Source organism: Oncorhynchus mykiss, chromosome 17 (genome assembly GCF_057628025.1).
Source record: "Oncorhynchus mykiss isolate SJ-2025 chromosome 17, ASM5762802v1, whole genome shotgun sequence".
Taxonomy (NCBI): Eukaryota; Metazoa; Chordata; class Actinopteri; order Salmoniformes; family Salmonidae; genus Oncorhynchus; species Oncorhynchus mykiss.
Window position 1 is genome coordinate 28,999,201 of NC_143038.1, and position 22,558 is coordinate 29,021,758.

Sequence of the window (22,558 nt, forward strand, 5' to 3'; positions counted from 1 at the left end):
TGCATCAATGCATGTCTGCCTGCTTTATATAGCAAGCCACTGCCACGTGACTCACTGTCTGTAGAAGCGAACCATTTTTGTGAACGGGTTGCGTACCTAATCAACTGGCCACTGAATGTATGTTCATGTGTGTACAGTCTTCGTCTTTGTCATCTTTGTGTGTGTGTGTGTGTTTTCTTCTGTGTGTGTGTCCTTGTGAATCTGGAATGAAGAGGCCTCAGTCACACGCACATAAGCTGTGTACCAGTTTTAAGAAATCAATACCATATGGTTAAGCGCTGTTGTTTTACAGACTACTGCACACACGTCAATATCAGTGGACCACAATGTACAGTAAAAAGGAGCCACAGTAACATACTGACCCTAACTGAGTACAGGGGAATGATATTATACCCATATAAACTCATCTCTGCCGTTTTGTGATTAGACTAAATCTAAATTAGACTAACTCTAATCTTAGTTTTAGACACAATGCAGATGACTGGAATGAAAACATGTCAGGGAAAAATGTGAAGAGGGGTGATATGAAACTAAACGGAGTCGGAAAGAGAAGACCAGAAACAAGAACAGGGAGGGGGACAGGGAGTGAGGGATGGAAAGAGAGATGGAGGGGAAGGTAGAGAGAGAGAACGCAATAGAGGATATGGAGATATTAATAGAGAGATGTATACAGTGCATTCGAAAAGTATTCAGACACCTTGACTTTCCCCCCATTTTGTTACGTTACAGCCTTATTCTAAAATAAATTACATGTAAAAAATACATCCAAATACCTCATCAATCTACACACATTACCTCATAATGACAAAGCGAAAACAGGTTTAGACATTTTTGTATTTAGACCCTTTGCTATGAAACTCGAAATTTGATCATCCTTGAGATGTTTCTACAACTTGGAGTCCACCTGTGGTAAATTCAATTGATTGGACATCATGACTTGGAAAGGCACAAACTTGTCTATATAAGGTCCCACAGTTGACAGTGCACATCAGAGCACTTCAACCCTATACTATAGGGCTGTATCACAGCCTGGCACAGCAACTGCAGAGCTTGCAACTGCAGGGCTCTCCAGAGGGTGGTGCGGTCTGCCAAACGCATCACCGGGTGCAAACTACCTACCCTCCAGGACACATACAGCACCGGATGTCACAGGAAGGCCTTCCACCCGGGTAGCAATATATGGCAGCACAATAGAGGCTGCTGCGCTATATACCTAGACTTGGAATCACTGGCCACTTGAATAATGGAACACTAGTCACTTTAACAATGTATAAATATTGTTTACATACTGCTTTACTCATCTCAGATGTATATACTGTATTCTAGTCAATGCCACTACGACATTGCACAATCTAATATTTATATATTTATTTTAGATGTATTGTTGTTAATTGTTAGATACTAATGCATTATTGGAGCTAGGAACACAAGCATTTTGCTACACCAGCAATAACATCTGCTAAATATGTGTTTGTGACCAATAAAATTTGATTTGTCCATAGCGCTCCAAGACAGGATTGTGTCGTGGCACATATCTGGGGAAGGGTACCAAAACATTTCTGCAGCATTGACGGTCCCCAAGAACACAGTGGCCTCCATCATTCTTAACTGGAAGAAGTTTGGAAACACCAAGAATCTTTCTAGAGCTGGCCGCCCGGCCAAACTGAGCAGGGAGGGCCTTGGTCAGGGAGGTGACCAAGAACCTGATGGTCACTCTGACAGAGCTCCATAGTTCCTATGTGGAGATGGGAAAACCTTCCAGAAGGACAACCATATCTGCAGCACTCCACCAATTAGGCCTGTATCGTAGAGTGACCAGACAGAAGGCTCTCCTCAGTAAAAGGCACAGGACAGCCCACTTGGAGTTTGCCAAAATGGCACCTAAAAACTCTCAGACCATAAGAAACATTCTCTGTTCTGATGAAACCAAGATTGAACTGTTTGGCCTGAATGCCAAGTGTCATGTCTGGAGGAAACCTGGCACCATCCCTACAGTGAAGCATGGGTAGCAGCATCATGCTGTGTGGATGTTTTCAGAGGCAGGGACTGGGAGACTTGTCAGGATCGAGGGAAAGATGAACAGAGCAAAGTACAGAGAGATCCTTGATGAAAACCTGCTCCAGAGTGCTCAGGACCTCAGACCGGGGCGAAGGTTCACCTTCCAACAGGACAACGACCCTAAGCACACAGCCAAGAGAACGCAGGAGTCCCTTTGGGACAAGTCTATGAATGTCCGGACTTGATCCCGATCGAACATCTCTGGAGAGACCTGAAAAAAGCTGTGCAGCGACACTCCACATCCAACCTGTCAGAGGATTTCTTTATTTAATCTTTATTTAACTAGGCAAGTCAGTTAAGAACACATTCTTATTTACAATGACGGCCTACCCCAGCCAAACTCCGACAACGCTGGGCCAATTGTGTGCCCCCCTATGGGACTCCCAATCACGTCCGGATGTGATACAGCCTGGATTCGAACCAAGGACTGTAGTGATGAATCTTGCACTGAGATGCAGTGGCTTAGACTGCTGTGCCACTTGGGAACTTGAGAAGATCTGCAGAGAAGAATGGGAGAAATTCCCCAAATACAGGTGTGCCAAGCTTGTAGTGTCATACCCAAGAAGACTTCAAGGCTGTAATCGCTGCCAAAGGTGCTTCAACAAAGTACTGAGTAAAAGGTCTGAATACTTTTGTAAATTTAATATTTCAGCTTTTTCTTTTTAATAACCATTTTTGGCTTTGTCGTTATGGGGTATTGTGTGTAGAATGATGAGGGGAAAACATATTTTATCCATTATACACTGCCTCCAGAAAGTATTCTTACTCGACGTTTTCACATTTTGTTGTGCAACAGTCTGAATTCAAAATGGATGATTTTTCTCACCCATCTACACACAATACCCCATAAGGGCAAAGTGAAAACATGTTTTAATGTTTTGCACATTTATTGAAAATGAAATGTATTTACGTAAGTATTCACATTCCTGAGTAAATACTTTGTAGAAGTACCTTTGGCGGCAATTACAGCTGTGAGTCTTTCTGGGTAAGTCTAAGAGCTTTTCACACCCGGGTTGGTTGTCAAATTGGTTGTTGGATCATTGTTAGACAACCACTTTCAGGTCTTGCCATAGACTTTCAAGTAGATTTTAATCAAACTAACTCGGCCACTCAGGTACATTCACTGTCTTCTTGGTAAGCAACTCCAAGGTTGATTTGGATTTGTGTTTTTAGGTTATTGGTTTTAGGTTATTGTCCTGTTGAAAGGTGAATTAATCTCCCAGTGTCTGGTGGAAAGCAGACAACCACGTTTTCCTCTAGGATTTTGCCTGTGCTTAGCTCCATTCTGTTTCTTATTTTTTTTTACACTGAAAAACTCCCCAGTCCTTAATAATTACAAGCATACCCAAAACTTAAAATACATTTAAAATGTTAGTCACATGCTACCGAATAAAACAGGTGTAGACCTTAGTGAAATGCTTACATACAAGCCCTTAACCAACAATGCAGTTAAGAAAAAATACCTAAAAAAAAGAAGAAATAAAAAATAAAAGAGCAGCTGTAAAATAAAAACAGTGAAGCTATATACAGGGAGTACCGTTCCAGAGTCAATGTGCAGGGCACTGGTTAGTCGAGGTAACTGAGGTAATATGTACATGTAGGTAGAGTTATTAAAGTGACTTTGCATAGATAATAAAACAGAGCATAGCAACAGCGTAAAATACGGGGGGGGGTGGGGCAATGCAAATAGTCTGGGTAGCCATTGGATAAGAAGTTCAGGAGTCTATGGCTTGGGGGTAGAAGCTGTTTAGAACCCTCTTGGACCTAGACTTGGCGCTCCGGTACCACATGATGTGGACACCTAGGAACTTAAAGCTCTCAACCTGCTCCTCCACAGCCTCGTCGATGAGAATGGGGGTGTGCTCGGTCCTCCTTTTCCTGTAGTCCACAATCATCTCCTTTGTCTTGATCTGAATTCCTCCCTATAGGCTGTCCTGTCATTGTCGGTGATCAGGCCTACCACTGTTGTGTCATCGGCAAACTTAATGACGGTGTTGGAGTCATGCCTGGCCATGTACTCATGAGTGAACAGGGAGTACAGGAGGGGACTGAGCACGCACCCCTGAGGGGCCCCCGTGTTGAGGATCAGCGTGGCGGATGTGTTGTTACCTACCCTTACCACCTGGGGGCTTCCCGTCAGGAATTCCAGCATCCAGTTGCAGAGGGAGGTGTTTAGTCCCAGGGTCCTTAGCTTAGTGATGAGCTTTGAGGGCACTATGGTGTTGAATGCTGAGCTTTTGTCAATGAATGGCATTCTCACATAGGTGTTCCTTTTGTCCAGGTGTGAAAGGACAGTGTGGAGTGCATTAGAGATTGCATCATCTGTGGATCTGTTGGGGCGGTATTGGAGTGGGTCTAGGGTAGTGGTGTTGATGTGAGCCATGACCAGCCTTTCAAAGCACTTCATGGCTACAGATGTGAGTGCTACCTTATTGTTTTTGGGCACAGGGACTATGGTGGTCGGATTGGAACATGTTGGTGTTACAGACTCGGACAGGTTGAAAATGTGAGTGAAGATACTTGCCAGTTGGTCAGCGCATGCGAGGAGTACATGTCTTGGTAATCTGTCTGGCCCTGAGGCCTTGTTAATTTTGACCTGTTTAAAGGTCTTACTCGCATCGGCACCGGAGAGCGTGATCACACAGTCGTCTGGAACAGCTGATGCTCTCATGCACGCTTCAGTGTTACTTGTCTCGAACCGATCATAGAAGTAATTTAGCTCGTCTGGTAGGCTTGTGTCACTGGGCAGCTCTCGGCTGTGCTTCCCTTTGTAGTCATATAGTAGTTTGCAAGCCCTGCCACATCCAACAAGCGTCGGAGCCGGTGTAGTACGATTCAATCTTAGTCCAGTATTGACGCTTTGCCTGTTTGATGGTTCGTCGGAGGGCAGAGCAGGATTTCATATAAGCTTCTGGGTTAGAGTCACACTCCTTGAAAGCAGAAGCTCTACCCTTTAGCTCAGTGTGGATGTTGCCTGTAATCCATGGCTTCTGGTTGGGGTTTGTACAGTTGAAGTCAGAAGTTTACATACACTTAGGTTGGAGTCATTAAAACTACTTTTTCAACCACTCCACAAATCTCTTGTTAACATACGTTAGTTTTGGAAAGTCGGTTAGGGCATCTACAGTGGGCTCCAAAATTACTGGCAATTCTCAAATACTTAAAAAAAATAACAATATAATTATAGAGATACATTCAAAATACCAACATGTGAGAAATACTGTACTTTATTCATGTTTCAATGGATCCCGCCAAAATCATACAATTATTTAATACAAAATACATTTCACCAAAATCAATTTTCATAATTATAGGCACTCCTCATTTAGTACTTGGTGCCACCACCTCTGGCAAGGATAACAGCGTGGTCTTTTCCTGTAATGTTTTTCAAGGTTAAGGAACACATTTGGTGGGATTTTGGACCATTCCTCTATGCAGATCCTTTCAAGATCCTTCACATTCTTGGGATTGCGCTTATCAACTGCCCTCTTCAACTCAGCCCACAGGTTTTTGATTGGATTTAGGTCCAGCGACTGAGATGGCCATGGCAGAACATTGATTTTGTTGTCACAGAACCATTTCTGTGTGGATCTTGAGGTATATTTTTGGTCATTGTCTTGTTGGAAAGTCCACATATGGCCAAGTCCCAGCCTTCTGGCAGAGGCAACCAGATTGTCAGCCAAAATTGCCTGGTACTTGGTGGAATTCTTTACGCCATCAATCTTAACCAGTGCCCCTGGACCTCTGGAATTAAATCAGCCCCAACACATCACTGACCCACCACCATATTTCACCGTGAGTATGAGGTGCCTGTCCTTGTATGCATCTGTTTCGAAGCCAAACATGCCGATGCTGTATCGTTCAATTTTGGTCTCATCTGACCAGAGCACCTTCTTCCAATCATAATTTAAATTACACTTGGCTAACTCCAAGCGCTTGAGTCTGTGTCTTGGGGTCATTAAGGGCTTTCTTTTGGCAACCCTTCCAAAGAGCCTGTGGTTGTGGAGGTGGCGTCTGATGGGGTCACCAGGTTTAAAAAAGCACCAAGACGCCACCAAGGCCTGGAATTCTTTCACGGTGATTCTTGTGGATTTTGTTGCTTCTCACCATCCTCCTCCCTATCCTGGACGCAAAATGCATTTGCGTCCTCTACCCGTGAGGTTTTCAAATGTTCCATATCTTTTGAATTTATTTAAATTTGCCCTGACAGTGTAATCGTTTGTGGATCTTCTTGTAGCCATTACCAGATTTATGAAGGGTTACGAACATCTGTCCCTTCTGAATTGCCAGTTCTATTCTTTTGTTCATGGTGTTGGATGACAAAAGGATATTGCATGCGTTACCCCATTTTTTTACCCTAGTGGAAAAGGAAGTGATGTAATGGCTCAATATAGTTTCTTAACACTTAGATAAACTTAAGTGGAATTTACAGTGCCTTGCGAAAGTATTCGGCCCCCTTGAACTTTGCGGCCTTTTGCCACATTTCAGGCTTCAAACATAAAGATATAAAACTGTATTTTTTTGTGAAGAATCAACAAGTGGGACACAATCATGAAGTAGAACGACATTTATTGGATATTTCAAACTTTTTTAACAAATCAAAAACTGAAAGATTGGGCGTGCAAAATTATTCAGCAGCCCCTTTTACTTTCAGTGCAGCAAACTCTCTCCAGAAGTTCAGTGAGGATCTCTGAATGATCCAATGTTGACCTAAATGACTAATGATGATAAATACAATCCACCTGTGTGTAATCAAGTCTCCGTATAAATGCACCTGCACTGTGATAGTCTCAGAGGTCCATTAAAAGCGCAGAGAGCATCATGAAGAACAAGGAACACACCAGGCAGGTCCGAGATACTGTTATGAAGAAGTTTAAAGCTGGATTTGGATACAAAAAGATTACCCAAGCTTTAAACATCCCAAGGAGCACTGTGCAAGCGATAATATTGAAATGGAAGGAGTATCAGACCACTGCAAATCTACCAAGACCTGGCCGTCCCTCTAAACTTTCAGCTCATACAAGGAGAAGACTGATCAGAGATGCAGCCAAGAGGCCCATGATCACTCTGGATGAACTGCAGAGATCTACACCTGAGGTGGGAGACTCTGTCCATAGGACAACAATCAGCCGTATATTGCACAAATCTGGCCTTTATGGAAGAGTGGCAAGAAGAAAGCCATATCTTAAAGATATCAATAAAAAGTGTTGTTTAAAGTTTGCCACAAGCCACCTGGGAGACACACCAAACATGTGGAAGAAGGTGCTCTGGTCAGATGAAACCAAAATGGAACTTTTTGGCAACAATGCAAAACGTTATGTTTGGCGTAAAAGCAACACAGCTCATCACCCTGAACACACCATCCCCACTGTCAAACATGGTGGTGGCAGCATCATGGTTTGGGCCTGCTTTTCTTCAGCAGGGACAGGGAAGATGGTTAAAATTGATTGGAAGATGGATGGAGCCAAACACAGGACCATTCTGGAAGAAAACCTGATGGAGTCTGCAAAAGACCTGAGACTGGGACGGAGATTTGTCTTCCAACAAGACAATGATCCAAAACATAAAGCAAAATCTACAATGGAATGGTTCAAAAATAAGCATATCCAGGTGTTAGAATGGCCAAGTCAAAGTCCAGACCTGAATCCAATCGAGAATCTGTGGAAAGAACTGAAAACTGCTGTTCACAAATGCTCTCCATCCAACCTCACTGAGCTCGAGCTGTTTTGCAAGGAGGAATGGGAAAAAATTTCAGTCTCTCGATGTGCAAAACTGATAGAGATATACCCCAAGCGACTTACAGCTGTAATTGCAGCAAAAGGTGGCGCTACAAAGTATTAACTTAAGGGGGCTGAATAATTTTGCACGGACAATTTTTCAGTTTTTGATTTGTTAAAAAAGTTTGAAATATCCAATAAATGTCGTTCCACTTCATGATTGTGTCCCACTTGTTGTTGATTCTTCACAAAAAATACAGTTTTATATCTTTATGTTAAAAGCCTGAAATGTGGCAAAAGGTCGCAAAGTTCAAGGGGGCCGAATACTTTCGCAAGGCACTGTAATTCCTGGTTCAATTTTGGTAGATGTTATTTACAATAATATTTAAGGATGCCATTAATTGTGAAACCTTGATATGGAGGACATTGATTTTTAATTAAATCAATAAATTATTTTGTTGGGTTCCATTTAAACATTAATAAAGTAAGGTATTTTTCACATCTCCATAATTATATTGTTTAAGTATTGTTTGTGCATTGCCAGTCAGGGGTGCCAGTAATTTTAGAGCCCACTGTACTTTGTGCATGACAGGTAATTTTTCAAACAATTGTTTACATATTATTTCACTTATATGTCACTATAATCACTATTCCAGTGTGTCAGAATATTACATATGCTAAGTTGACTGTGCCTTTAAACGGATTGGAAAATTTCAGAAAATGTCATGGCTTAAACAAGCTAATGAAGCTAATCATTTGAGTCAATTGGAGGTGTACCTGTGAATGTATTTCAAGGCCTACCTTCAAACTCGGTGCCTCTTTACTTGACATCATGGGAAAATCAAAAGAAATCAGCCAAGACCTCAGAAAAAAAAAGTGTAGACCTCCACAAGTCTGGTTCCTCCTTGGGAGCAATTTTCAAACGCCTGAATGTACCATGTTCATCTGTAAAAACAATAGTACTCAAGTATAAACACCATGGGACCACGCAGCCGTCATACCGCTCAGGAAGGAGACGCATTCTGTCTCCAAGAGATGAACGCACTTCGGTGCGAAAAGTGCAAATCAATCCCAGAACAGCAGTAAAGGACCTAGCGAAGATGCTGGAGGAAACAGGTACAAAAATCTATATCCACAGTAAAACGAGTCCTATATCGACATAACCTGAAAGGCCGCTCAGCAAGAAAGAAGCCACTGCTCCAAAACTACCATAATAAAACCAGACTACAGTTTGCCTCTGCACATGAGGACAAAAATCATACTTTTTTGGAGAAATGCCCTCTGGTCTGATGAAACAAAAATATAACTGTTTGGCCATAATAACCATCGTTATGTTTGGAGGAAAAACGGGGAGGCTTGCAAGCCGAAGAATACCCATCCCAACCGTGAAGCACGGGGGTGGCAGCATCATGTTGTGGGGGTGCTTTGCTGCAGGAGGGACTGGTGCACTTCACAAAATAGATGGCATCATGAGGCAGGGAAATGATGTGGATATATAGAAGCAACATCTCAAGACATCAGTTAAAGCTTGGTCACAAATGGGTCTTCCAAATGCACAATGACCCCAAGCATACTTCCAAAGTTGTGGCAAAATGGCTTAAGGACAACAAAGTCAAGGTATTGGAGTGGCCATCACAAAGCCCTGACCTCAATCCCATAGAAAAGTTGTGGGCAGAACTGAAAAAGCGAGTGCGAGCAAGGAGGCTTACAAACCAGACTCCGTTACACCAGTTCTGTCAGGAGGAACGGGCCAAAATTCACCCAACTTATTGTGGGAAGATTGTGGAGGGCTACCCAAAATGTTTGACCCAAGTTATACAATTTAAAGGCAATGCTACCAAATACTAATTGAGTGTATGTAAACTTCTGACCCACTGGGAATGTGATGAAAGAATTAAAAGCTGAAATAAATAATTTTATCTACTATTATTCTTACATTCTTAAAATGAAGTGGTGATCCTAACTGACCTAAGACAGGGAATTTTTACTAGGATTAAATGTCAGAAATTGTGTGAAACTGAGTTTAAATGTATTAGGCTAAGGTGTATGTAAACCTCCGACTTCAACTGTACATACGGTCACTGTGGGGACGACGTCATCGATGCACTTATTGATGAAGCCAGTGACTGATGTGGTGTACTCCTCAATGTCATCAGAAGAATACCGGAAGATATTGCAGTTTGTGCTAGCAAAACAGTCCTGTAGCTTAGCATCTGCTTCATCTGACCACTTTCTTACTGACAGAGTCACTGGTGCTTCCTGCTTTAGTTTTTGTTTGTGATCATAGTCCGTCTATTTTGTTATCAGTTGATTGTACGTTGGCGAATAGGACTGATGGTAAAAGTAGATTACCCTCCCGGCGACGGATCCTAACAAGGCACCCGGATCTTCGTCCACGATACCTCAGTCTCTTTCTCCTGCAAATTATGGGGATGAGGGCCTTGTCGGGCGTCTGAAGTAAATCCTTCCCATACGACTAGTTGAAGAAAAAGTATTCCTCCAGTATGGGGTGAGTAATCTCTGTCCTAATATCTAGAAGCTCTTTTCGGTCATAAGACTTGGTGGTAGTAACATTATGTACAAAATAACGCAAAGAAAAATACACAATAGGTTATGGGATCGTAAAACGGCAGCCAGAGAGAGAGGACTGTGCCTGATTGTTTACTGCTGGGCTGAGGGAGCCGCTGCATCTCTTTCGAACACCATCATTAGACCCTAACAGCCCTAGCCACAGCACTTCACCCACTCCACTTCTCCAGGATGAAAAGAGAGAAACAGAGACGAACGGAAGATGAGAGCGAGAGAGAGGTCGGGAAAGTGAGAAAGTCAAAGACGAGAGGGAAAAAAAGGGAAGAGAGGGTGTGTGGGGGTCGAACAGGATATAAGAGAGAAATGAAACAATATGAGATAAATGGAAATGTAATATAAAAGAACGAGAGATTAAAAAACATATTTCATCATTTACATTTCTATGTGTTCTACTGAGAGACATTAACTAACCATGCGCCAAGATGCCATTATAAAAGTGATGGTAGAGATTAGGGGTGTGAACGTTAAAATATTTAAAAAAAAATTGAGATTCTTAACAATTAAGTAAAAATTAGAATCCCCCACAAAATTTCAATCACAGTGCAGTTATCACAAAACATATGTTCGGTGTTATAGCCAAACTAGACAATAGGCTAGTTTGGCAAAAGGTAGACTCAAAGATACAGTACGAAGTAGATGGAGAAAGTAAACAGCATAGTGGGTAAATTTCCACAACAACTAAGAGTGATGAAGCGCCAGGCCCTGGTGCCCTGGCTACCACCCTGTGAACAGCGTGAAGCAAACCCGTGCACATGTGTGTGTAACTGTATGAGAGCAAAGTGTTGCTCACTTATCTCAATATCCTAGTCTATAGAGCCCCACAGTTGAGGTGTCATCATTTCAATCACCCACGTGGGTATATGCTCCTAAAAACCAATGAGGAGATGGGAGAGGCAGGACTTACAGCATGTCGAGCATCACAAATAGAACCAAGTTCTATTTTAGTGCCTGGCTACGCAGACTCTCGTTGACGTGCACGAGCAGTGTGGGTGCAATGATTGAATAACATGTATGTGTACATTTATTTTCCAACCCGAGCAGTGTGGTCCGTATGTAAGGCTGTAACGTGAAAAAGTGAAGGGGTCTGAATACTTTCCGAATGCACTGTAAGACCGCTGACATTTTCAGGATAATGCCATGTTGCTCGAATTGACACCAAGCTTCGAACTAACTAGATGTAGGGGATGGCTAATTGCTACTGCCTTCCTGAGCTCTAGAGGAACTGTTACCCCCAGATCCAGATGCCTTGGCTGTCACGGTGGAATTTCCACTGTCACATTTGAGTGACCCTTTTTTTTGGTAAATGGACTATTGGGTTTTTCATAATGGTCATTGGCTGTGACTTTATGTGGTGCTTTTTTTGGATCAGGTCTCTCAGTAGCAGGAGGGTGAAGGGCAAAATCAAGAAAGTGGCTGGGAATTCAGTGGGAGAAAACTAATTCTTACTGTTTGAGTCAGAGGTTACACTGACTGTCATCCAAGACAGAACTGACACAACTTCCAGTTGCCAAGGTAAAAAGAGAGAGGGAAGAGAGAGGAAGAAGTGAGTAACCAGCCAAAACCCTGAGAATATTCTTTATGACAGCAGTTCAGAAAAATGACACTTGGTAACCCTCTCAAGCATCTTCACTTCTCTAACCAATGTCTTAACGAGTTAAAGAGACTTTGGTTTCAGACAACGCCAACATTTCATTAAGAACATAGGCTAGATTTAGGAGCTGTGTTGCTGTGGCTAAGTAAGTATAAATCTCCGCCTGTCTGTCTGTCTGCCTGTCCCGTAGGATCTTATGTACAGGGGCTACAGTAAAATTTAGACTAACCACAGTCTTGCCCGGCATGTACCCCTACCCCCACAACCCTTGCCCCAAATAAACACTACTATAATGAGATGACAAAAGACAGAGATTAAGATAATGCACAAGAGGTCGGGGGGTATTAAGAGGCATGGGGGAGGAGAGAGATTGGAGAGGGAACTGGGCACACAGAGCTGGGAGGGAGAGAAAGCTTGGGGGAGAAGGCAAGAGAGCAAGATTGGGTAAAAGTAGAGGGGAGACCTCGGGGTCTAGCCAGAGAGAAATAATGAGAGAGAAAATGAGAGGGGGAGAGAGAAAGAGCGAGTGAGTGAGCACTGGGGGGGAGGGGGGGGGGGAGATCAACAGCTGATAATGTCTGTCCAACCATCGAGAGCAGACAGATTTTGCAAGCTATTTTGATAGACCTCCTCATTTTAGATCCCCGCTCTGAGCGCTCATTGGGTCATTTGTTTGTTTATTCATCCGTCAACTCCGATCTCCACTTGCCTTTCTCGTAACGGCTATGACAAGGTGGGCAGACCGTGCTATGTCATGTCCGTTGCACACAAACGTGCCGCTCTTTAACCCTTTTATGCTTCTGGATATTCCCATAACTCGCGTAGTCAACTTCACAGGCAAAAAAAAGCTACTATGCAGGATTCATGGAAATGAATGAAACCCTACAAAACCCCATAAGCCTCAGTGCTACCAGAGGCACTGACATGGCCCCAGCACAGAAAATAAAAACCCTACCATCCCTGTAACATTAGATAGCTATTGTTGTCTGTATCTTCCAGCTCAGCTACACAGGAAATTAAAAAAAACACTAGGTAAGTATATAACACACATAGTTGTGCGCGCGGCGCATGCACGCATTCTGCCTTTATTGCTTCCGTACTCAGCGGGTAGAGAGCTTAAGCCATTAACCCACTATGGTGCATGCAGCATCCACCACAGTGTACACCCCAAGGCGTACACGCAGCGGCTGGAGCTGGAACGGTGGCAGAGATGACAGTGACAATTATGTGACGGTGACGACTCTGCACTGTTACAAATAAGCTCAACACCGTGACATTTGTCCTTTCAAATGAAACCAATCCACTTCACCTCCTCTGCTATTGAGCTCGAGCACTAGAGAGCTGTATCTGTATTGACAGAACTATTTCTGTCTCGTAATCGATATAACCTTAAATACACTTCGAGCTTGCAATCAAGGGACAGGATGTGTCCCTTGTAGTGGTTGCGATAACATCCACTCACGTCCGTGTCTTTGACATGCTGCCCAAGGTACAGTATTCCACATGAGCGAATCTCACCCCAACCAAGACACTCTGCTACTACTTATATGTCGCCCTGGTATTTTTCTTAAATAATACATCAAAATATATTGTATAATACATGTAGAAAGCAGGTCATTGCACGGTGAAATCCACATTCATAGTGCACAAAGTACTTAAGTATGAAAAATGGAACCAACTCCAAAACTAGGTGATGTTTTTGACTCTTCTATAAAAAATCCATCCATCCATTATCACATAATAGAGTAACATATCACTGTAATCTCTACCTCAATTCATTTGTCAACAGAGCAGTGCATTATTTGAACAGCTGACAAAGTGTGTGCATCATGATAATCTGTAGCTCGCATGACCAGAAGCAGTTGGTTCACAGATGTTAGGGCAGCTGACTGTTTCCCAGCCATTCTGTTCTTCTGTGTCCTCTCAAACAGAACCTTCCACACACATCTGAGGTGCGCTTCCCCAGCGCTTTCTCCCGTTCCCAGTTTTGCTGTGTGATGTACAGCAATGCTCAATCTATATACTCAATAGCCCATACTCTCTTCTAGTCATGTCTGCCAGCCTTCATATCGAATAGCTAAGGGTTCAATATCAATCTATTGCTCTATCAACAACAAACACCGAGAGGGGAAGACTCAGAGTATAATCTTTCCCTTCAGTGCCCACTATAAACTCCAGACTACTCTATAGCATGAATGAACCACTGAAATAGTTTTACCTTTCAGCAAGGCGCTTCAGTTCCCCCCTCGCTCTTTCTCTTCAACCTCTGTCACCGACAAGCCTCTCTGTAGAGAGATGGTGATACAGTCCCGCTTTCTCTCTATCCCTCTCTCTCTCTGACTGCAACACACGCGATACAGTACTTTTCTACCTCCCTCTCACACACACACACACACAGTCCAGCTGTGACAGTACACCCACACACACAGACACACCCTGGGCACCAGTCCAGAGTCAAAGGGCTCTGGTTTCTGACGCTCTCTTCACTGCCCTGGGACGAGACACTGATAGAGGGAGGGAGAGATGAAGAGGCAGAGTTGATGAGAGAGAGCCCGAGAGAGAGAGAGAGAGAGAGAACTTAGGGGAGAGCTTAATGCCCCACATCAGAAAAACATCCCCATTCGAAATGGCAACATCTGGAAAAACTACTTTGAAACCGATATGAAAATCCAGAATGGCCGAAATGTAACGAGACTCAGATCAAATGAGTTGATACATTTAAAAAAATGAAACAATTAAAGACCAACAAAACCCCTTAGACATACCCATCACAATAACAGCACTGAAAGAGAAAACCAAAGTGTGGTAAAGCCTGTGGGCCAGACACCATCTGCAATAAGATGAAGAAAAGCTGCAGGAAGCCATGCTCAAACTCTTCAACCCAGTGTTGAATGGAGGATACATTCCAGAAATATAGAATAAAGGCATGACACACATGTTGAAAAGTAGACCAATTCTACCCTAATAATTATTGCAGTATCTGCAAGACCAGTAATCTAGGGAAGGTTTTCTGCAGCATAATAAATATGAGAATACAGACCTTCCTCACAAAAAAAGTTAAGTGCATGTCAAATTGGCTTCTTACCAAAACAAACACCTGACAACATCTACACCCGTTTTAAAAAATATGTTTATCAGTCCACAAAGGGTAAAATATTTGCCTGCTTTATTGACTTCAAAAAGGCATTCAATTCCATCCAGCATAAAGGTCTCTTCCTCAAACTCATCCAAAGTGGAATTGGAGGAAGAACCTGTGAGGTTATTAAATCATAACACAACACTGAAAATAAATGTTGTGTTCAAATGTTTTTTTCTTTTCACAGTGGCGAGGGGGTCACTCAGGGCAGCAATCTGAGCCCAACACTGTTTAATATCTACAGTGGGGTCTGGAATTATTGGATCCCTTGATAAAGATGAGTCTTTTTTTGCTATATGCATTTAGCTGCTAAATCGTGGCCACCACAACATTAATCATCTTTGGGATGGTAAAACAAACTTGCAAACTTAAACCAGATATAAAGTATGTATAAAAGATAGTGGGGCAAAATATTTTGAAATAAGATCATCCTTGAGAATAATCACCCCCAATGATTTTATGTTTGAGTCAGTCAGATAGCATAAAAACAATTGAAGGAAATTTGCTTTAAAACTGTACATTTTCTCAACCCCATGGCAAAGTGTGTATAATTGAAGGAAATTTTCTTTGAAACTGCAATTTTTCTCTCAGCCCAATGGCAAAATGTGTAGAATTTGGGGGAATTAACTTTAAAACAGCAAAATGTTGTCCCCGAGGCCAAGAGGAGGGCCTCTAAAACCACACCATTGGCCACTCCTAAAAGGTTTTATGAGATTGGACAACAAATTAGGATGGACCTTACACCGTTTCCGTATACAATCTTTCCAGATCCTTGATATCCATCATCTGTGCCTCTTCAATTCAAACCACAGGTTTTCAATGGGGTTCATGTCCGGAGACATTTCTTTGTGGATTTTGGGGTTACTGTCTTGCTGGAAGATTCCCTCAGCCTCCTGACAGAGGAAACCAGGTTTTTGGCTAAAATCCCCTGGTAATTGGTAAAGTTCATGATGCCATTTACCTTAACAATGGCCCCAGGACCAGTGGAAGTATAAATTCAAATAAATAATAATTTAACTAGCATGATCATAATAACTGTGTCTCCCATAGGTAGGGTACCACTACATTCAGTCATGCCTATATAAAAAAAAATGTATTGACAGGTACAGAGAGCAATGGTGAGGGAGGAGAGCGAGTAAAAGAGAGAGGAGCAGAGAGAGAGCGTGCTGTGAAGCTTTTAAACAACATTTGTAGCCTTGTCTCGTGTCCCTCATGTATTTATGTATACTCCCATATTGGAGCTGTCAAATCATTCTCTCTCTCTCTCACACCCTCTGTCTCCAGCTGCCACACACTTATTTGCGCTGGCCTTCAATCGCTCCTTCACCGGCATCCCGAGAACGCCCGTTATTTCTATATTTACCTACTTAGTGTCCTTTTCATATTGATCATTACTCACCGTGATGCGCGCTCCACTCCTCTCCGTGTCACAAGCCGCTGTTGTTTTTGGTCATGCTACCGTTACTATAATACCACAGAGGAGTACCACCAAAATATATAATCCTCTTTTAATGCATGGTGAGTTAGACAACAGCTGGTGTGGAGTCACACTCCATTATATTTTGAGTGTGTGTGTGTGCGTGCTTGAAGAGGCACACGATTATGTTTGAGTGCGTGTGCGTGTGTCGGTCTGTGTGCGTGTGACAGAGAGAGAGTGAAATGTGGTGGTATGTGGTAGCATGTCAAATACAAGGTTGCAAGCCAACAGAATGGGATTTGAGGCTGTACTAGTTCCTGTGCAGGAGTGCTGGCTGTCTTAACTAATTAGAGAAGAGGGGCATTTTCAAAACAATGTGGCATAAGCTGGGGACCCGGGACAAGACGACGAGGGACGGACACACACCTGTTCTCTCTAGCATGGTCACCTTGCTGCTTAGTGTGCTTCTTGTCCCTCAATGTCATACCAAGCCATGGTGGTGTTGCTAGGTGGCAATTTCAGGGTAGTGTTATGGTTAGAGTAAGTGGTTAAAAGGTAGAGTCCACAATATTACATCATACAAAGCAGGGCAACTTCCTGCGTACACTAATGCTCATCCCACTTTGTGCTCCTCCTCGCAGCTTGAGGCTTGCCCACACTGGGAAAAAGCCAATAGTGGCAGTCTTGGCCGATCTGAATTCCCAATTTTATTCAGGGCGGAAAACTACATTTCTTACTGGACAAGTTCCTGTAGTACTCCCTGTTTAAGTCCATTGTCTCCCGTTTGCCAAATTAATACAATCCTTTTGATGATTTCTGTAAACAGGAAGTCACCCAGGTATGTGTGATAATGTCATCATGCGGAGTGTAACTTTCAAATCCCATGTGGTCAGAAATCTTACCGTCCTTTCTGGCATTGGACTACCTGGTAATCCCAACCAGCCCCCCTAGTGAGCTACTACTAAGCCAAAGAGAGACAGGCAATAAAGTTGTCTCATTAAAGAGCGGAAGCCAGCAGTAATTTGTCCTTCCTATGTTTTCTTGTCCTCTCTAACCCGACTGCTGCAAGTGAACCTGAACGCTTGTGTTGACTGTCTGACCACCCAGTCAGTCAACAACTCACCACTGCCCCACTCTGATATTTTAGTTCTAAGTGCTGTGTGTGTGTGTGTGTGTGTGTGTGTACGAAGTCTGTAAATCGGAAGGAACTGTTGGCAACCTCAGCCCATAATCCAATGTCATTTTGGGCCACTTGGCATGTAATAGTCAGTACTGTATCACAACATGCCCTTTGCTCACGAAGCATGCCAAGAGGTAATTACATTTCTTGGCATCCTTCAAAAACATAGCCAGTAGTTTTTAACAGCTTCCCTCTTATATATACATCTAGACCATGCTAGCCTTGTCCTAGGTTTGTCTAGTCCTTGCCAATTTATGGTATGGTGATAACAACCATAGTAGATGGCGAGACAGCGCAAACAGATCTAGGACCAGGCTAGAATCCCTTCAAAATATTAACATTTTAGAGGTTTCTATGATGAACCTTGTGGACCACACAAAAAAAGATTTACTCTAGACAAGCAATTTTTATTTTATAGATGGTTCAAGACCTACCTTGGCGTCACATTTTTTATGAACGGCTGTCTTGCACTCTGCAATGAGACAAAAGAGACCGTGTGAGAGTTGGTTGTGTGTGTGTACGAATTGTGTTACACTCGGTACTCACCCTTACAGAAAGCCCCAGGGATGTTGATGGTCTGTCTACACACTTCGCATGGTCGTTTCTTCCTACAGCTCTTCTCTGTGAACGCATGGGACACGGCTCCTTTACCAAGCTGTAACAGAACACAGTGTAGCGTAGCATGACACACACAATGAGATGGACTGTTGGCATTTCTGCACCCAAATATACCAACTGTGTCAAATGTAATAGTACAAAGGTCATTGGTATACTGAGAACATCTGGGAATATTTGTGCTCAAAACTGACATCCAGAAGAGTATGTCCGGTCACGGACAATATGACAGATAGAGACTGTGATTCAAAGTGCTTAAGTCACATATACAGGGTTGTAGGTGAAGTACAGTGAAAATCTAAGGCTTCGAGCTCCAACAAGCAGGACAAAGTGAAATAGAAATAGCACTATTTTCATAACAACAATGATGGGAGTGATTAATAAATACATGTCCATTGGTGTGGAGGCAGAGTAAAGACTGTTGAGGGGGTGGGGTGGGGGGGGGGGGGGGGGTGACCATTGAGCGGCAAAAACAAACATTTCAATAAAAAAAATAAAACATCAAAAGTGCTGAGTGTCGTTGGGATGGGGCAGAGTAAAAGTCTGTTGGGGGGGGGTCCATAGTGGGAGCAGCAGGAGAAAGAACGTCCATAGTAAGGTGGGGGGGTTCATAGGGGGAGGGGGAGCAGGTAGCTGACTAGTGGTGGCTATTCAGCAGCCCGATGGTCTGAGGGTAGAAGCTATTGGCCAGTCTTTAAATGTTTTGCCATGATGCTCCTGCACTGCCCACATCTGAGTGATTGAAGCGGGGAGGACAGGTCTTGGCTCGGGTGGCTGGTGTCCCTGATGATATTCTTGGCATTCCTGCGACACATGGTGTTGTAGGTGTCCTGTAGGGCAGGCAGTGTGCACCCAATGGTGCGTTCGGCTGCACATATCATGGCATGGCAGCCCCGTTGATGATATATCATTTGATAGATAGTGTGAGGATGGTGTGTGCTGCTGTACTCACCTGTGCTTGAGGTGAATATATGTGTGTGTGTCTATATGTCTGTCTTCACTCTTTGTGTTACAGGTTGAAGGGATGGAGGGATTCAGACTAGAGAGAGAGACACACCACTACCATTTTCCTTAATACAGGGAGAGAGGTGGATGTTTGCACAGCTGCCTAGACTGGCACAGTGCAGTACAGGCACCCTTTCAGTGGAAACCTATACTAGACAGTTGGCACTGTCAACAGGCACCAGAGACAACTAGAACACCCCAAAAATGTTGCTCAAATGATAATCTAATCTGTTAAATGGTGGATCAAAACCCACAGTTTGTGGCTAAAGCTTAGCAGTTACTGGCTAGAAATATGGCTTTGTTCATTTGTGGGTCGCAATAACTTGAAAAGCTTTGTGAGTCACGTCGCAAAGAAGTTTGGGAGCCACCGAGCAAAGCCGAGAAGAGAGGCAGAGAGAAGAGAAGTAGAGACAAGAATGGCTTGGTTCATTGAGAGAACATCATTTGTCAGAAAACTAAAATGGGAATGGATGTCGGGTTTCATTCCATTGCTGCTGCTCATTTTACAAGTGGACATTTGCACAAACAGCCTTGACATTGGAAGATTGATGGCTAGTCCAATAAGCCAGATCAAAACCTCCAGGAACATTGAATGGACTACATAAAAACAGCTGCTTACGCATGCATACAAGCATGGGATTCAGACTCACCTGCCTACAAGATACAACACTTATTTTAAGCAACACAGTTACACGTATACACATATTTCAACAGAAACCAAAACCTACATTCATACACAAATGTATGCACACAGTCCCTGTGACGGTGTAACTATACAATCTACATCTTCTACTGACTCAAAATCCATGCTTTTTATGCACTCTCAGAGGACAAAGGCATGGCAAGAGTCTGAGAACATCCGAAAGCGGTGTCACCTGATTGTGCATGAACCTCATTGAGTCATTAATCTATCCTCCCCAGAAGGGAGGGGGGGAGAGTGTGGTCTGGGTCAACAACTAACACCAACTCCAGTAACAAACACCTTTATTTATTCACTCACTCCATCACCTTTATTTATTCACTCACTCCATCACCTTTATTTATTCACTCACTCCATCACACGGCACACCTCTTCCGTTGGCCGCCCTTCCCTCCCTCCATCCATCCATCCCACGGCACACCTCTCCATTGGCCGCCCCTCCCTCCCTCTATCCATCCCACGGCACACCTCTTCCGTTGGCCGCCCTTCCCTCCCTCTCCCTCCATCCATCCATCCATCCATCGGCACACCTCTCCGTTGGCCGCCCTTCCCTCCCTCTCACTTCATCCATCCCACGGCACACCTCTACGTTGGCCGCCCCTCCCTCCCTCTATCCCACATTCTAAGAGGAAGCATATGCAGCTTTGCTGTGATTTAAAAGGTTGCTTTAAAGTATGTGTGTGTGTGTGTGTGTGTGTTCTATCAAGATCAATAGAGTTCATGTAGACCACTGAAGTTGTCCCTGGCTTGTTTTTAACACGCAATGTTGTTAAAATAGCATGTTCAACAGCATAGTGGTAATCCTACAGACATTCAGATGGCCAGAGCACAGTGTGAAAACACATACAATGATATATATATATATATATATATATATATATATATATATATATATATATATATACACACATACATATATATATATACATATACACATACACACACATAGTGCCTTGCGAAAGTATTCGGCCCCCTTGAACTTTGCGACCTTTTGCCACATTTCAGGCTTCAAACATAAAGATATAAAACTGTATTTTTTTGTGAAGAATCAACAACAAGTGGGACACAATTGTGAAGTGGAACGACATTTATTGAATATTTCAAACTTTTTTAACAAATCAAAAACTGAAAAATTGGCCGTGCAAATTTATTCAGCCCCCTTAAGTTAATACTTTGTAGCGCCACCTTTTGCTGCGATTACAGCTGTAAGTCGCTTGGGGTATGTCTCTATCAGTTTTGCACATCGAGAGACTGAATTTTTTTCCCATTCCTCCTTGCAAAACAGCTCGAGCTCAGTGAGGTTGGATGGAGAGCATTTGTGAACAGCAGTTTTCAGTTCTTTCCACAGATTCTCGATTGGATTCAGGTCTGGACTTTGACTTGGCCATTCTAACACCTGGATATGTTTATTTTTGAACCATTCCATTGTAGATTTTGCTTTATGTTTTGGATCATTGCCTTGTTGGAAGACAAATCTCCGTCCCAGTCTCAGGTCTTTTGCAGACTCCATCAGGTTTTCTTCCAGAATGGTTCTGTATTTGGCTCCATCCATCTTCCCATCAATTTTAACCATCTTCCCTGTCCCTGCTGAAGAAAAGCAGGCCCAAACCATGATGCTGCCACCACCATGTTTGACAGTGGGGATGGTGTGTTCAGCTGTGTTGCTTTTACGCCAAACATAACGTTTTGCATTGTTGCCAAAAAGTTCAATTTTGGTTTCATCTGACCAGAGCACCTTCTTCCACATGTTTGGTGTGTCTCCCAGGTGGCTTGTGGCAAACTTTAAACAACACTTTTTATGGATATCTTTAAGAAATGGCTTTCTTCTTGCCACTCTTCCATAAAGGCCAGATTTGTGCAATATACGACTGATTGTTGTCCTATGGACAGAGTCTCCCACCTCAGCTGTAGATCTCTGCAGTTCATCCAGAGTGATCATGGGCCTCTTGGCTGCATCTCTGATCAGTCTTCTCCTTGTATGAGCTGAAAGTTTAGAGGGACGGCCAGGTCTTGGTAGATTTGCAGTGGTCTGATACTCCTTCCATTTCAATATTATCGCTTGCACAGTGCTCCTTGGGATGTTTAAAGCTTGGGAAATCTTTTTGTATCCAAATCCGGCTTTAAACTTCTTCACAACAGTATCTCGGACCTGCCTGGTGTGTTCCTTGTTCTTCATGATGCTCTCTGCGCTTTTAACGGACCTCTGAGACTATCACAGTGCAGGTGCATTTATACGGAGACTTGATTACACACAGGTGGATTGTATTTATCATCATTAGTCATTTAGGTCAACATTGGATCATTCAGAGATCCTCACTGAACTTCTGGAGAGAGTTTGCTGCACTGAAAGGAAAGGGGCTGAATAATTTTGCACGCCCAATTTTTCAGTTTTTGATTTGTTAAAAAAGTTTGAAATATCCAATAAATGTCGTTCCACTTCATGATTGTGTCCCACTTGTTGTTGATTCTTCACAAATAAATACAGTTTTATATCTTTATGTTTGTAGCCTGAAATGTGGCAAAAGGTCGCAAAGTTCAAGGGGGCCGAAT

The 22,558-nt window shown here is 43.0% G+C and overlaps 1 protein-coding gene across 10 annotated transcripts in view; it reads right to left on the reverse strand.

Moving 5' to 3' along the window:
• The window catches only part of LOC110493953 (tensin-2), an 81,746-nt gene that overhangs the window by 46,992 nt on the left and 12,196 nt on the right, over positions 1-22,558 (reverse strand). For 4 of the 10 annotated variants that reach the window (XM_036949972.2, XM_036949970.2, XM_090205175.1 and 1 more), the window contains exons 2-3: positions 18,235-18,343; positions 18,123-18,160 (exon numbers count right to left, since the gene is read on the reverse strand). The exons of 2 other annotated variants lie outside the window; for them this stretch is intronic. In XM_036949972.2, the coding sequence (XP_036805867.2) occupies positions 18,123-18,160; positions 18,235-18,343 (147 nt within the window). Of the gene's footprint in view, positions 1-14,173; positions 14,459-18,122; positions 18,161-18,234; positions 18,344-22,558 lie in introns of those variants that run through there. 4 more of the 10 variants (XM_090205177.1, XM_036949976.2, XM_090205179.1 and 1 more) reach the window with 2 other exon arrangements.